Source organism: Cyprinodon variegatus, unplaced genomic scaffold (assembly GCF_000732505.1).
Source record: "Cyprinodon variegatus isolate N-32 unplaced genomic scaffold, C_variegatus-1.0 Scaffold82, whole genome shotgun sequence".
Classification (NCBI taxonomy): Eukaryota; Metazoa; Chordata; class Actinopteri; order Cyprinodontiformes; family Cyprinodontidae; genus Cyprinodon; species Cyprinodon variegatus.
In genome coordinates, this window is record NW_015150535.1 from 937,866 (window position 1) to 952,804 (window position 14,939).

The 14,939-nt window shown below is 38.0% G+C and overlaps 1 protein-coding gene across 1 annotated transcript in view; it reads left to right on the top strand.

The window, feature by feature from the left end:
- The window catches only part of LOC107083739 (probable voltage-dependent N-type calcium channel subunit alpha-1B), a 270,890-nt gene that overhangs the window by 103,070 nt on the left and 152,881 nt on the right, over nt 1-14,939 (top strand). Inside the window, exons 6-8 of the mRNA XM_015373178.1 lie at nt 4,502-4,593; nt 4,670-4,819; nt 5,101-5,288. Of these exons, the coding sequence (XP_015228664.1) occupies nt 4,502-4,593; nt 4,670-4,819; nt 5,101-5,288 (430 nt within the window). The remainder of the gene's footprint in view (nt 1-4,501; nt 4,594-4,669; nt 4,820-5,100; nt 5,289-14,939) is intronic.

The following is a 14,939-nucleotide window of genomic DNA, read 5'->3' on the forward strand; positions in this document are numbered from 1 at the left end:
ATACACTCTGGTCTTGGTCTTGTCTTGGTCTCGGGTTAGGTGGTCTTGACCACAACACTGCCAGTCTGGTCCATGAATATCTGTATCAATCCTGAAAAGTAGTCTGCCCCGGAGCAGGTTTGCCGTTTAGAGTAGGTTACCATGGTGACTAACCTTGCTGAGGTTAAATCTAGCTTTGTGGTACCAGAAAGTCCAGGTTAAACAGGAAGTTGGCTGGCTAACCCAGTAATCCTGCTTCATGCTGCTGCTGATGATGATGATACTTTTTTTTTTATTTCAGACAGACAAACCAGACCAACAAAATGTAATAACAAAAAATACTTTCATTTTTCTAAATGTTAATACAATACCTTACTATCAAATTTACATACTCAAATACAAATTAATGCAAAACTTATTTGGTGACTGTGAGTCTGTAAAGTATGATGAGGTTTAACTTTTATAAAAATTCCCTTATTCCATTCCTTAATTCATACCATAAATAGTCATCTTGTTACCAGTATCCTTTCCAAAAGGAGGGGGGAAAAAAACAAAATAATAATAATAATAATAACTATATTGTTATTTCCTATACCAGATTAAAATGATACATACACCCATATATAAATACATACACATCTAACTGCATATATACATAAATAATATATACCTATTTACACACCTGCATATATTTACACATACATAGACAAACCTGCACTCAATTTTCCAAGTCATCCCCAGTGCTGTAATTCCCTGCTGCATTCATCATCCCAGTTCATCCTTATACTGTTCAATAGTAACCATTTTAAATCTTTTCTTAAAATGGTAAAGGCATATAAAATAAAAAAGGACAGACCGTACAGTTAGGGGAAAAACAAATACTTTACCGATGTCAAAAAGAGCATACTTGGATTTGAAGAAACATAAACTTACTGGGATGAATAGAAAGATGAAAACATTCCCATGTATATTTGTGCCTTAAAAACAACAGATTATTTACAAGTTATTGTGTGGCGACGTTGCAAAATATCTGAAAAGGTGATCTCACCATCTTGGAAACCAGAGTTGATTGAGAATGGCTCCAGAAAACATGCCTAATCTGTTTTAAACTGAAAATCTAGTAATTTAGTGCTCCCCATATTTAGGTGAAAACAAACCCATGTTATATTAGCACAGATGGATTACCTGCTTCAGGTAGTAATAGTCATAATCACCAACCAGCAGCAGATATGAATTGGCCTCCTGTATTTCAAAGCTACTCTGAAACCTTCATCATTAATTTATTAGGATCTAGAATGAATGTTTGTTAATGTCTAAGTCAGGGTGAACCATAATAATCCTCTGCAGATTAAAGAAAATTCACAAAAATCCCAAACTTCTGCCTTGGTCTTAGTTTTTAAAGCATTTGCGGTTGTACAGTTTAGAAATACAGTTCAAATAAATAAATCAAATTTCCAAAATGCTGTGATATTCTTAGTCAGAATGAGTTCATATTAGCCTCACACCAACATTTAATGTTTTAGTTGGTTTTCATTGTTTAAAGAACTCTCTGTGATGTTGTTGCATTAAAAAAGTGCTTTATAAATAAAAAGGAGTTAAGTTAACGGTGGAATATCTCACATGAAATAATGCAAAAATCAATTTGTGCTTGTAGCGTGGAAAGTGTGCAGGAATGCTTCCCTGTTTGATTCCACATCACATTATTATAATTCTTCGTCTGCATCCACTTACCCTCTGTCTCCTTAAATCAACTTCTATTTTCATCTTCCTCCTCCTCTCCCTCTTGCTCTCTCCCTAAGTCTCTAGCCTGAAGGACTGTGTTTTTGTGTGTGTGTGTGTGTCTCTCTCAGTGAAGCACTTAAGTCTCCCCCTGTGTGTAGAGGCTGTAATGAGGGCTGCCAGCTGTGCCACAGAAGCAACACACACAGAGTGTACATCTCTAATCGTAGATCGAGGCAGCAATGGACAGCACATGACATAATAGGCTACCTTTAAGTTTGATTTTTTTTCTGCTGAACTGCTTTTAGTGTTTCTTTTGGACATATTTGCTACTTATTTAACGAGAAAACTTTGCTGATATAGTATAGAGCTTTGGCAAACCTGTGGTTAACTTAAAAGGTTTAATTTGAAAATAATATTAAAAACGAAATGGTTAGGCGTGCAGGTGACTCAGTGGGTAGCGCACACGACCCATCTAAGGAGGCCTTAGTCCTCGACGGGGGCGACACGGGTTTGAATCCGACCTTTGGTCCTTTGCCGCATGTCTCTTCCCCTGTCTCATACCCTAGTGCCGTGAAAAACTCAAAAAACAACAAAAAGGTTTATTTGATTTGCAATTTTTTGTAAAATGAGCAGAGGTTTAAATGTTACAAAGACAAAGGAAGAGATAAAGTACAACTCATTATGTGTAACAAAATATGGTCAGTTTTCATCATCAGCTGGATTTTTTGGAGTAGGCTGGAATGTTTGGACATGTTGGTTCAATCTGAATACCCCAAATTGTAGCTAATTGTAGTTCTCCTGTTGCTAGCTCCTATCCCTTCACCTTTAGTGGGTCAACATTAAGAACCCTATCCAGGGTAGGAAAGGAGCTCTAGACTGCTATGGTAAATCCGAACACCTTTGAGCTTTATGTATGCCATTACATGGCACGCACATGATACTGGTCAAATTGGGATTATAACCTTCTGGAAATTAAATACAAAAACTAAAATAATACACAAAGGAAGCAAACAGCTGAAGCTCTCCTTCATATAAACAAAGACATGTAAAGGTAATGACAGTACACTGTGTCACACCCAGTTTCACTTCACACAATAATGTAGTTTTGTTCAACTCAGTGAAGTGGGGCGTGTCTATATGGTGTGTCACCCAAGGCATTGTGGGAATCGCTAAAACTCCTAGCGGTGGCCATGCAGAGTGCCTTTGGCGCTAAAAAACACTATTCATATAGCACTTAGAATGGTGACAGCGGACACACTTTCATCCTGGCATCCCTAGCGATTTGAGGAATTCTGATCAAGCTGTTGATTTCAGTGGATTGAAGGTCTTATGAATGGAGGGAATAATGGATGGATGGATGGACGGATGGGTTGAAGGGCTTTTGGAATATATCAATTAAGAACTGCTTGAAGGTCTTATGGAGGAAGCTATTGTGTTTCAGAGGTCCTGCTTTCATCACTCACAACTGATATGGCCCCAAGAGAAGCACAAACGATGGTATAGACATTATTATCATAGAGAAAGTAGTTTGGAAAGTGTTGACTAGAGTAAAACATTGGTGGTGTCGCTTGGGTGGAGCGCAAAAATAATTAGTCCTCAATGCAGTTGTCCTGACCCATAATGTAACCTTAACCCTAACCCACTTCAAACAGACCAGAATTAGCTCCTTCTTAGTTCAGACATTTTATGCAGGTGTGAATAAAGACCAGAGAATTTTGATCTGGACCAAACAACTACTCCAAAATAAACTCCAGCATTAATACAAACCTTGCCTCAGTCTGGCCCAAATGCAGAAAGCATGCGCCTCTCTGGACTTAGGAAGCACCCACAGTGGTAAACATCTTTTAATTTCTTTTACAGCTTTTATTGTCATTACAGTGTCACAAGTAGATAGCAACGAAATTCACTCTATGCATTTAGCCTGTCCCCTTGCGGAGCAGTGGGCTGCCATTGTGCGGCGCCTGGGGAGCAGTGTAGAGTTAAGGCTTTTTTGCTCAGGGACCCTGAGCTGTGGGAGTTGGGCTTGAACTGAAGCGCAATGCCCCTACCACTAGGCTGTCACTCCCCAAATCATAGTTATGAAATAATTTATGTTATTCTTACTGCATTCCTGACACAGTCACAAAATCAAAACTAAAAAGCCTTGAAATCTACATTAAACAATTTGCTCTTGACACTCTGGAGTAAAGCTAATTGCCGTTTCCTTGGAGCACAAATATATTTAAGGTCTTTGTCATAACATTTACTTTCATCTCCCTACAACCAGTTTTCTTAGCAGTTTGTCAGCTTTACAATTAGCTATTTTGGTCTTACACCTGCTTCCTTCACAGTAGTTAGTTATATGGGATTATTACGGAGCAATTTTAATGTAGAAAATGGTACAATTTAAAAATAATAAATAGACTAAACTTCCAAACCATGGTGGACCTATTCTTACAAGGACGATGGGAATTAAAAACTATTAAAAAGATAAAACATCATGACTTTGATAATGTTCTGGTTCTGGGAAAAGGTAATATTGTACTAAGTTTACTAAGAGCTGCAATGATTTGTGTAACCTAATTTAAACAGAATATGATTGTACTATGAATCGTAAAATTTCTGATTTAATGTGTTATATCATAATAAATGTCAAATAAACTTAACACTAGTAGGTGCTTGCCAACATTTCTTCAGTTCTTTCCTGTAGAGTTTTATTATTCAGGATGAGCATGAAGTGATTGGTGTTGATTCTACATTTTCCCAATCTGCTACTGAATTACTTCTAGCAAACATCATATTTTTCTCTTCCTGTCTGCAGCATCCTGGCCACGGTGGGTTCAGACTTTGACCTGAGAACTCTGCGAGCCGTTAGAGTGCTGAGGCCCCTAAAACTGGTGTCAGGGATTCCTAGTAAGTCCACCTGAATACTGATATCAAATGCATGGCACAGATCATTTTCAAGCATAAATCTAAATGTCTCCCACAGGTCTCCAAGTTGTCCTGAAATCCATAATGAAAGCCATGGTGCCGCTGCTTCAGATCGGCTTGCTGCTCTTCTTCGCCATCGTCATGTTCGCCATTATCGGGGTGGAGTTCTACATGGGGAAGTTCCATCAGTCCTGTTTCAAGCCTGGCGGTGAGGGCATGAACTTTGCTTGGTGAACATTCACAGCTGATTTCCTTTACTCTTTTATGTCAAAGGCATGATTAGATTACAGATATTAATGCTTTTCTCACAGCAGTAGCAGCACATGTAAAACTTATCCATATTATGTAACATTACAACAAACTTTCATGTATTATTTTGGATGATAAAGTTTAATATAGCTTACAAAAGTGTGATTTATGTGTCACCAACATATTTCCTCCTTACAATCAGTGTCTTTCTGTGCCATTCTGTTTCTTTCTTTTGTTCAGCTGAAAGAGTGGTTGACTGGCCATGTGGTTCCGAGTTACCAGCCAGGACTTGCCCCAATGGCACTGTTTGCCAGGAATACTGGACCGGACCTAATTTTGGCATCACCAACTTTGACAACATCCTGTTTGCAGTGCTGACAGTGTTCCAGTGCATCACAATGGAAGGCTGGGTGGACATCCTCTACAGTGTAAGTCTATAAACAAACTATAATTGTACAGATTATTCAAACGGAGGCAGGTATTTGTGCACCGTCGCAGAAAAATACATCCAAACTTCTTTTCTCCAAAGCTCATAGTAAATGTGTTGAAACGTTTCCTGTTTTAAGTCAGCTACAACATAATTATTAAAATGTGAAAAAAAATGCCAATATAGGCTATTAAAAAAATATAGATATTTTTTTTTTACTTCAAATTCAAACAACTTGGGGTGGTGTTTTGTGTTTCTTTGTGATGCTTTTTGTTGGGTGTTCTGTTGCAGGATTGGCTGGTGCATCACAGAATGAAGTGTTAAATGAGGGAAGGACATTATACGAGGGGATTAATGCAGAATTTCAAAAGAATTAGCTATACCAATAATTGGTCTTCCAAATGACAATGACCCAAATCTTACTGCCAAATTTGCAACACAGGTGATGTAGAAAAACAGTCAATGTTTTGGATTGACCTGGAGCAGAGCTGAACATCTGTTTTAGAGCAAAATGGATTTCAAAATCTGACTGAGTTACACCAGTTCTGAGCTGGCAAGAATTCTTGCACTGCTTCCTAATAAGAAGTAAATTAAGGATTAGGTATGAATTATTTAAGAGCAAAAATACAAAATTCTAAAATCATTCTGATGTTTGGCAAATAAAAGAAACTTGGTTTATCTAAAATGCTCTGCAATCTGAGAGCTTTATTCTTCTATAATATCAGACAGTTAAAAATAAGCTATGTTCTTATTCTGGTTTAACTGTAAGTGCAATCAGTAATAAATTACTACAGTTAAATCAACAACATTTGTGAAAAACCAGGATAAGAGAGGCTTGCTTTCTAAGGTAGTTGTAATCTGTTCATTTACAGCGTGAGAGCTGCAGTAAAGTCTGATGTATGCAGTCACAAAGTTGCCATAGCAACCGTTAGATGCCATCTACCTGCCAAGCAGTCATTTCGTAGTAGGCCATAAATTTATCTTAAGGTACTTTATGCACATTCAGCAGAGATTGCAAAAATCCTTAAGGGTGTTGCTGATTCAGTTTTCCTTCATTCCAAAGAAATGTCTTGATTTTTAAAGAGTTTATTGTGATAGAGTAAATGTGCTCTCCAGTTTTTAATGTTTTTTATTGGATTCTTCCATCATAATACCTCATTTACCATTCCAGTGTCTATCTGACTGTACTGGCCATTACTCATAGCCATGCCGTGTCTTCCTTTCCCAACTCCTTTAACATTTTATTTAAGAACTCTCTTTTGAGTTGCATCAGTTCCTGCATTTATGCCTTCATAAACTCAATCAAGAAAAGGAGCAGTTTCAAATGTCAGAGCGTGATATGAGGTGTATTCTTTTTCTGGCTTGAGTCTTTAGACAACTGGGTCAGTGGGTTTCCCTGCTTACAGGTATGACTTTCCTCTTTAACTCTCTGTTTGCTTATCTAAACATTAGCTTCATAGTTTTTTTTTTCATGCCAGACAAAAATATGATTGTGCCTGTTAAAAGAAAACTTTGTAACTCTAAAAAGACAAATAAATCCCCCCTGGAGGATGAGGGCTGCTAAGTCAAGCAGAATTAAAAACGGCAAAGTGTTTGGACCAAAGTCCCCCTCTGGCTCAGAATTTTATCTGTTTCATGATTTGTGCTGTATTTCTCAAGACAGAATAACAAAGAATGCAGGCAAACTTTCATTTAAAGGACAAAAAATCTTTATAGGGATGAAAGTAGTGCTGGGCAGTACTCGAATTGACCATCCCCCATACTATCCCCTGTGACATTTTATTAATGAATTTGTAAAATGTCTACTATATATTAACAGTAATGGCAATAATATTGCCCTTTCAACATTCGGCTGGCTGTGGGCTTACGAGTAGCCTGAGCTTTATATATAGAATCAAATAAGTGGCCTACCATGGCTATGACTCCGCCAGATGGATTTGCTCCGCATACTGTATCCATCTGGAAACCTTCCGTTGAAGTAATTTTGGGAAGGGGCGAAAATACTGGTTAGCTGATTGGCCTATGTTGGTGATAGACGGGCCAAATAAACCAATCAGATCAACGAAGCATATGACGTACTAACAGAGCGACGACGAAAACACAACCACAAGCCAGGCACAAGCCAATTGATACATCAAACTCTTGCCGAAACCAGTCGGGAGAAGAGCAAAAACATCTTTTCCTCTGAGAAAAGCCTCCAGAGCAGTGTTTTGCTCTTCTTTCAGTGAAGAAATACTCTGTAATTCCGATAAAACTTGCTCGATAGCCACGCTAACGCTAGTTTCATCGGCTGAAGCTGCCATGTTCTTTAGACTGAACTGTCGCGCTTCTCGTTGCGTCACACCTCAACCCGCCTCATAGCCAACGCTGATCGGACGTTCGTTTGGTGAAGGGCTCCAAATTTTCTTTAACGGAGTCTCCAGACTGATTTGCGAGTGAAACCTTGAAAGCTCGCGAGATCAGGATGGTCTAACGAGGCTAATGAAGCTGATCCCAATGGGAAATTTGTGCCTTAGTGCCTTAGTCAATGTCAATGACCGGCGTACCTGACATGTAACAACCACACCATGCATATTGCTTTAGGTTAAAATCTATATTAATTAGGCTATGTATGCTTCCAAAAAAAATTTATAAAATACCCTATCCCCCCCTTTTTTTAAAAAAAAACTAGACTACTGGTGCTAGGTATAATTAAATGTATGTATATTTGTTTATTTTTATATTGTGTGAAATTATATCGTGCAACAGTGAGACAGGAATGCAGTGATATCTTTAGTTATACTGAAAGTAAAATCCTTTTGAGGTTTTTATTTAGTTGTTTGCAGGAGCAAAAGTGGATTACATAAAAAAAAAAGAAAAAAAAAAGAATTGCGAGGAATTGAGGGTATCTTTTTAGATGTAAGTTCATGCGTGTCACGTGGAAACTAACCGTTGGGGGTTAGTCTCTCCCCATAAAATGCCTCTGCCAGTGTAGCATAGCATAGGAGATGCTGACTTCAATTGCTTTTTTTTTTGGAGATCTATCCTACTGCCTTCATAGTGTAACTATGTTACTAAGTAACCAGTCAGCAAACACTATACTATTACTATAAAAACTAAAATGAATAATTATGCAGTTATTTAGAAACAGGAAAGGTAATTCTCTAAAATGAATTTCTTGCTTGCTAATGTTATTATAAAATTACGAGTTACTTCTTCACTAGACATGATCTTTTTAATGGTAATGATGTTTTGCTGTGTATTTCTTCTTTTCAAATATGTGCATACAAGGCTGTGTGTGCGAAGGAATGGGGTGATGCATCAGGGCGGAGTTGCAGTTACAGTGGAAATGGAGAGAGGTGTGGCTTTTCACACATCTTGTTTTGGTCTTCACACAGAGCTTAAAAGCTCACCCGGTGGTTAAATATCTCTTATTGTTCCTTAAAAAAAGCAGCACCAAGTAGTTTTTGAGTCACACTCCCACTACAGGACCTTTTCAAAAATAAAATTGGTGTAAACACTGAGCAATCAGTTCGCTGCTCGCCTGTCAAATACAACAATTTTTTTTCTTTCTAAAGAGGTTGGTATTGTTTAACTTTATTTATCTGTGAGTGTAAGTCTGCGTCTCACGTAGACTATTTTTTTTGCTCATCAGGCGAATCAGCTTCTCCCTGTTTTAAAGCTGCATGCCAAAAATCCATCGCTCCAAAGTTACAATAGTAACATTAAAGGTATAGTGGAGGATGTTCTTTTTCTGGCTGGATCATCAAAATAAGTGGTCCTCCTAATTGTCAATCATTCTGGTGATATGTTTACGTAACGCCGCCCTACGTGCTTGTCCCCAATTTCACTTACCAGTGGTGAATCTTCTTTTGGAAAGCAAACTTATATGAGCGATGCAAACAGCAACTTTCAAACAGAGCGTGCAGGAGGAGAAATGGGCTTGTTCATAATAAGAAGTGTTCCTTCTTGGGACCGGGTACAGGGTTGTGCATGTGCATATTTTTTAAGTCAAGAGGGCAGGTCTTTTCAAAAATGAGTGAAAATCCTCCTTTAACAGATTTTAGCAGCACTTGTATGTCCAATAATAGGTGTGCATCAGTTTGACATCCTTGTTTTTGTTTGAGGTCTTGTCATGAAGGGAATGCCTTGCCCAAATGTACTCTTTTGCAAGTCCTGTTCCGATCAAATTCTAATTTTCTCTTACTTTCCTCTTCTGACAATTTTTTTTTAAATCTTCTTTTCTGGCTCTGCCATGTCATAAATCTCCAAAATAAAAATTGCATAATCCCCTGTGAGTAGTACAGCTCAAAGTGTGTTGCTACTGAAGCCAATGGCCTTTCGTTGGGCTGCTATAGAGCTGTTCCTCTAACTGCAGGAACGAGAGCAGAGCCATGAGACTGACAGACATCAGTCTCATGGGGGACAAGACAGAGCAGTCAGTCGTCTTATAAAGGCTTAGATTACCATCACAGGGACTTAAAGGAGCATATGTTATGCTTCAAGTGTCTAGACTTTAACTAGACTGCAAAACATGTAATGGGGTGTCCTAAGTTTTTTTATTTATTTATGGCCAAATATTGAAAATAATAAGGATTCCCCTGTTCACCTTTTGTTTTCTGACTTGACCTATTTGATATAAGTAGGTAGCCTGAGCACCCAGAGTGACTTAAATGCAGCATACAAGTCTGGAAAGGAGATGGTAGAGCCAAATATCAAAGGCGAGACCAGGATAGGACTAAGAGAGTCTGCAGAAACAGGTTAGAACCAATCAAGAGAGATGGGCGTGGCTTATGTTATGGCCCTGACATTACTGACTAGACTAAATTAGCAAAACCAAAAGATCTAATTTTGGAGAATGCCCTTTTGTTGGCTTTTCTGATGGGGAAAAAAAGCCTCTACAATTGGATTTTGTAGCCCAAGACCCTAAAACTTTTACAATTGAAATAGTAAGATTTCTGGGTGATGACAAATTTATATTTTTTTTCTTTTTATATAGATTTCTGTGCAAGTGATTTTTCTACTACTACAAGTTTTTCTTAAGCCCTTCTAAACTTAAGCAAATTATTGAAGGTTATTGTCAATTAATAAAAACTGCAATAATTCAGACATGTTTTTGCTTTGGAAGGCATCTCAAACTTCAAAATTTACAAAATACTAGAGAGATATATTCAGCTAAAACCACACCCTATGTTATTAAACTCCTGTGGCTTTATATCAAAGTTATGTAATTAACTGAATTTCAAATTTTTTATTGTTCCCATATTTAATCATAAATGTTTTACCATCTGTGCCAGAGCTGTATTTATTTATTTTTTGTCTGAATTTAAAGCACCCTTTCAGGGTAAACACACGAGTCAAGTCCCTGCCACAGCAAATGAAGGAACAGATGGAGGAGGACATTCTGTTTATAGAAAACTTAATGAGGTAGATGCTGATGCATTCACACTGTTCTGGCCTCTAACAGAGAAGGGGCCTTGTTGCACCCTCTGAAGTCAAAATGTCTTAAAACAGCTTGATAAACATCACCAACCTTTGTGCATGATCTTCATTCTGATTACATTTTCTCAGTTTTGAATCAGCTTTAATATCCCCTCTCTGTGCAGCGCGTCTCTCAGACAAACAATTTTCTGTCTAAATACAATACACTGTACAAATCATCAGTGGATGAGTGGAGAATTATAATCATCCCCCATTAATATCACTGCTCTTATTTTATTCCTGTGATCTGCCACTTCATGCATATGAAATTAGCAGCTTTGCACTCAAAAACACATGAAAATCATCTCTATTTTGATGTTTCTAGTTATAAAATACAGTGGTCTGAATCTCAGTTTGAATTTTACCAAACAGACTCTATTGTTGTTTTTGTTCAGCATCTTTTTTCTAATTAATGTTGTAAGCATTGAATTTGGCACCCCCTTTATTTTTGTTCAACTCCATGTGGTGGGCTGTGTTTTTACATTCTGTCACTCAAAGGATTATGAGCAACCATTTAGTTTCTCACAGCAACCAGGGACATAAGGTCCCTTTGCTACTGACACATTGGCACTGAGAAACATGCTTCCTGGTCTATGCTCCTTCCTAACTGCAAGCTCTATTTGGATAGCATTCTTATGGCCACTTCAGACACTCCTCTGCCATATCTTAAGTGATCTTTGTGAAGTCATGAAGCTGAGACAGAGACATTTCTTGCTAGAAAAAAGGTTCAAATTTAGTTATCGTCCTCAGACGCAGAGATAAGGCTCTGACTGAGGCAACCTCAGTACATACATTTATACCTTACAAAATCCCAACACACACACTCCCCCCAGGGGAACCAACCCAGCCCCTGCATAAAGAACTTTCTCTCACTAGAACATTTGGAGGAAAAACAACTTGAGTTCATCAAGGCCATTCCCTGTTAGGTTAATACATATTTCAATAGACAGATCTTCTCAAAACAACAGTCCTCCCCTTCATGCCATGAAGTAGGCTATGTGAACTCATTTTTATCTCTCATGACCTTCGTTTGGAGCCTTTGAGGCTAAGAACAGACATATCAACATGTTTTACTTTACACCTTAACGATTTGCGGTATTTAGTTAGAGCCTGGGTGTTGGTCCAAGTGCTGCAATGGTTCCAGGAGCTTGTGCTAGGGAAGGAAGCCTACTAGTTGCCAGTCATGGAAGCATATGTTGGAGGGGTTTTCTTTTGCAAAATGTCTGAGCCAGGTAAAGCAATGTTCTATGGGGGTAGTATCTCCAGGAGGTTTTCAGGCATGGAAACACTACCCCCCTAAATCATACAGACTTCTTTGTCTGTGTATCCTTCGTTGCATTGCAAATAAAAGCCTTTCCAGTCAGTTGGATATTCATATCATCTCTGTTGATAGGTACCGCTACTCTGTCCGTCACAAAGACGGATCATGCCTAATTGTGACAGATAATGGACACAACAAGTCGATCTCCAAAGTCCAGATAGGCCAAACACGAATATGGAATGAGTAAAGTAGATCTTATACATTTCAAAATAAGAGATTATGTAAATACATTATTTTAGAATAAATCCTGGAAGTGATGCAGAAGTACTTATTCACCTACAGCACTGACCCCACTTCTCCTCTCTTATCACAACGCCACAACTTCATGTCAATGTGGACAAATTCTTATATGTTCTATTCTGATTTACACTGTAAATGTTTGTTGTAAGCTGTTAGCTGCTCAGGAGGGAACGTGCCACCACTGTAGCGGCAGCAGCAGGATCTGTGGGCGGTTTTACTGTGTTGATAATGTACCAATGCATATTTCATGGTCCGTGATTTCATTACATATCCTCCGTCTCCCCTGAGGATTCAAAGGCCAGCCTTGAATTAGAGGCAACTCTAATTACGTCTGCTCTGTCAGACTTCACACAGGGAAACCAGAGTTTTATTACATCATGTGAGAGATTTTACTTGGTTATAGATCTCAGTTTACAGTATACAGAGAACGTTGGTCTTTTCCTTATATGTTATATCGAAGATGGCAGAGTTTCTCATCTACTTGACCCAGAGTTGCCCAGAGTGTTCTTAGGTCTTAATAAACTTTTGTTCGGGCTTTTGCTGCTTTGTCACTCATTTTCTCTCCAACACCCAAACCTTTTCTGAGGTAGTCTATTAAGCAGTGGCCCCTTGACATACTTATACAAGTGCATCTCAACAAGTTATTGAAAAGCAAATTTATTGAGATTTTTAAGTTACCTATTACTCAAATCCTATAGATTATACACACAGACACATATTCCAAAGCCTTATTTGAGGATTTTTTTTGTTTTGTTTTGCTTATTGCTAAGGAAAACCAAGAATAAAAATTTTTCAAAGGACCAATATAATCTAAAAATTGATACAACTAGCAGGCTAATTAAAAAAAGTATTTTTTATACTTGTAGGAATAGATTTAACTACCATTGTTCCTCCGTTGGGAAAAGTTTAATGACTCAGTAGAAAGTAACTGTGATATGAAAGCCCTCACATCAAGCACATCAAATTATTCGACCTACTTCGTGTTGTCGAACAGGTTTTATTTAAGGGATTTCTTGATTCTACAGATCCGGCATCATGTTTACTTATAGGTGTCTTGTGAATTAAAAAGGGGCCAGTTACATTTCCACACAAAGTCAGTCTTTTTTGGATTGTTTCCTCCTTTTAATCCAGCCGTAAATCTTCCTTTTGTACAACAACAAAAAATTGTCTGATAAAAAAAGTTCAGTTCATTGTCTTATATTTGACATATGCCATAAAGCTGACACAGAAGAAGGCTTTTGTTCACAGGCTTGGTGTCTACACTGATATTACTGTTTGCCCAGTATTGTCACAGAGAAAAAGACTCTTGACGGGAAATATCGGCAAAAATAACAATTATTATCTGTATCTGCACAAAGTAAGAAAAACTACCAGGATGTAGAAACGGCACAGTAAATGTTAAAACTCCATAAATCTCACTCAATTTACTGTGAAGTAAATTATTTCAAAAGTCTGGAGATAATAGTCGACTCCACAGGAGGTGGATTAGCTTTAACTTCACATTCAAGCAGCTCCTTTGATAGATTCCTCTTCCTTTTCGCTGCTTTTGAAAGACCTTGTGCTCTGTGTGCCGCCCCGGCTGTTTAGCTCTGTCACTTTTACGTGATGTTAAAGCTTCAGCTGTCTTCCCTTCAGCAGGCTTTCCTTGTGTCTGTATCTGTGTGTTGATGGTTGATCCGGAAGCGGAGAGTGGGAGTTAAAACTGTCATCCTGTAACTGCATGAAGCTTGAATTCAAATTTTGCCTTTATTATATATTTTTCCCTGCTGATCATTCAAAGCCATCAGCCCACACTTGCTCAGAGGAAGAACACCAGTGGATTAATCATAACAAAATGAACTTTCCCCCAAAGGTTGTTTTTGCGAGTCAAGAAAATCCAGGATATGAGACTTGCCAAATACAGGCATCTTGAGGAGGTTAGAAATTAAAATCCAACACAGCAGTACTTATTTCTTTGCTCTGACGGAGCTACACTGCAGTGCCTTATTAATCTCTTTACACCCATTTAACTTTTTTTTATTCCTCGACACCTTATAGCTCTAAACTTCAGTATTTTTGTTGGTATTTTTTATTTTTTTTTTATGTCTGTGTAGGTCTGGGGAGGCTGCTACTGAAGCGGATTAGGGCCACTGGAAAAATAAAAAATAAAGTTAACTGATTTTTAAATTTTATTACAGTTTAACATGGGAAAAAAGCCAGAATTCTGACTTTAATCTAAGAATTCTGTCTTTAATCTCAGAATGCTGACTTTTTTCTCAATTCTGACTTTTTTCTCACAATTCTGACTTTAATCTCAGAATTTTGGATCTTAATGTAGATGGGCACCATGAAGGAAGAGATGTGGGAGCACTCAGCTTCACTCACAAAGATGTGAGTTGTTTGAGAGGGCCAGTGACATATTGGGGGAAATTGATGGAATTAGGGAACTTTTTACGTGCCCGAGGGGTCCCCTCATTAATGGAGGAGCAGAAGGTCATTAAAACAAGAGAGCTAGTCTCTAAAACAGACATGGCTATGGCTGGATGCTAACATGTTTGTTAGCTGTCAGAATTCTGAGAAAAAAGTCAGAATTCTGACTTTTTTCCCAAACTAAACTGAAATAAAATAAAAAAATCAGTTAACCTTTTCTTT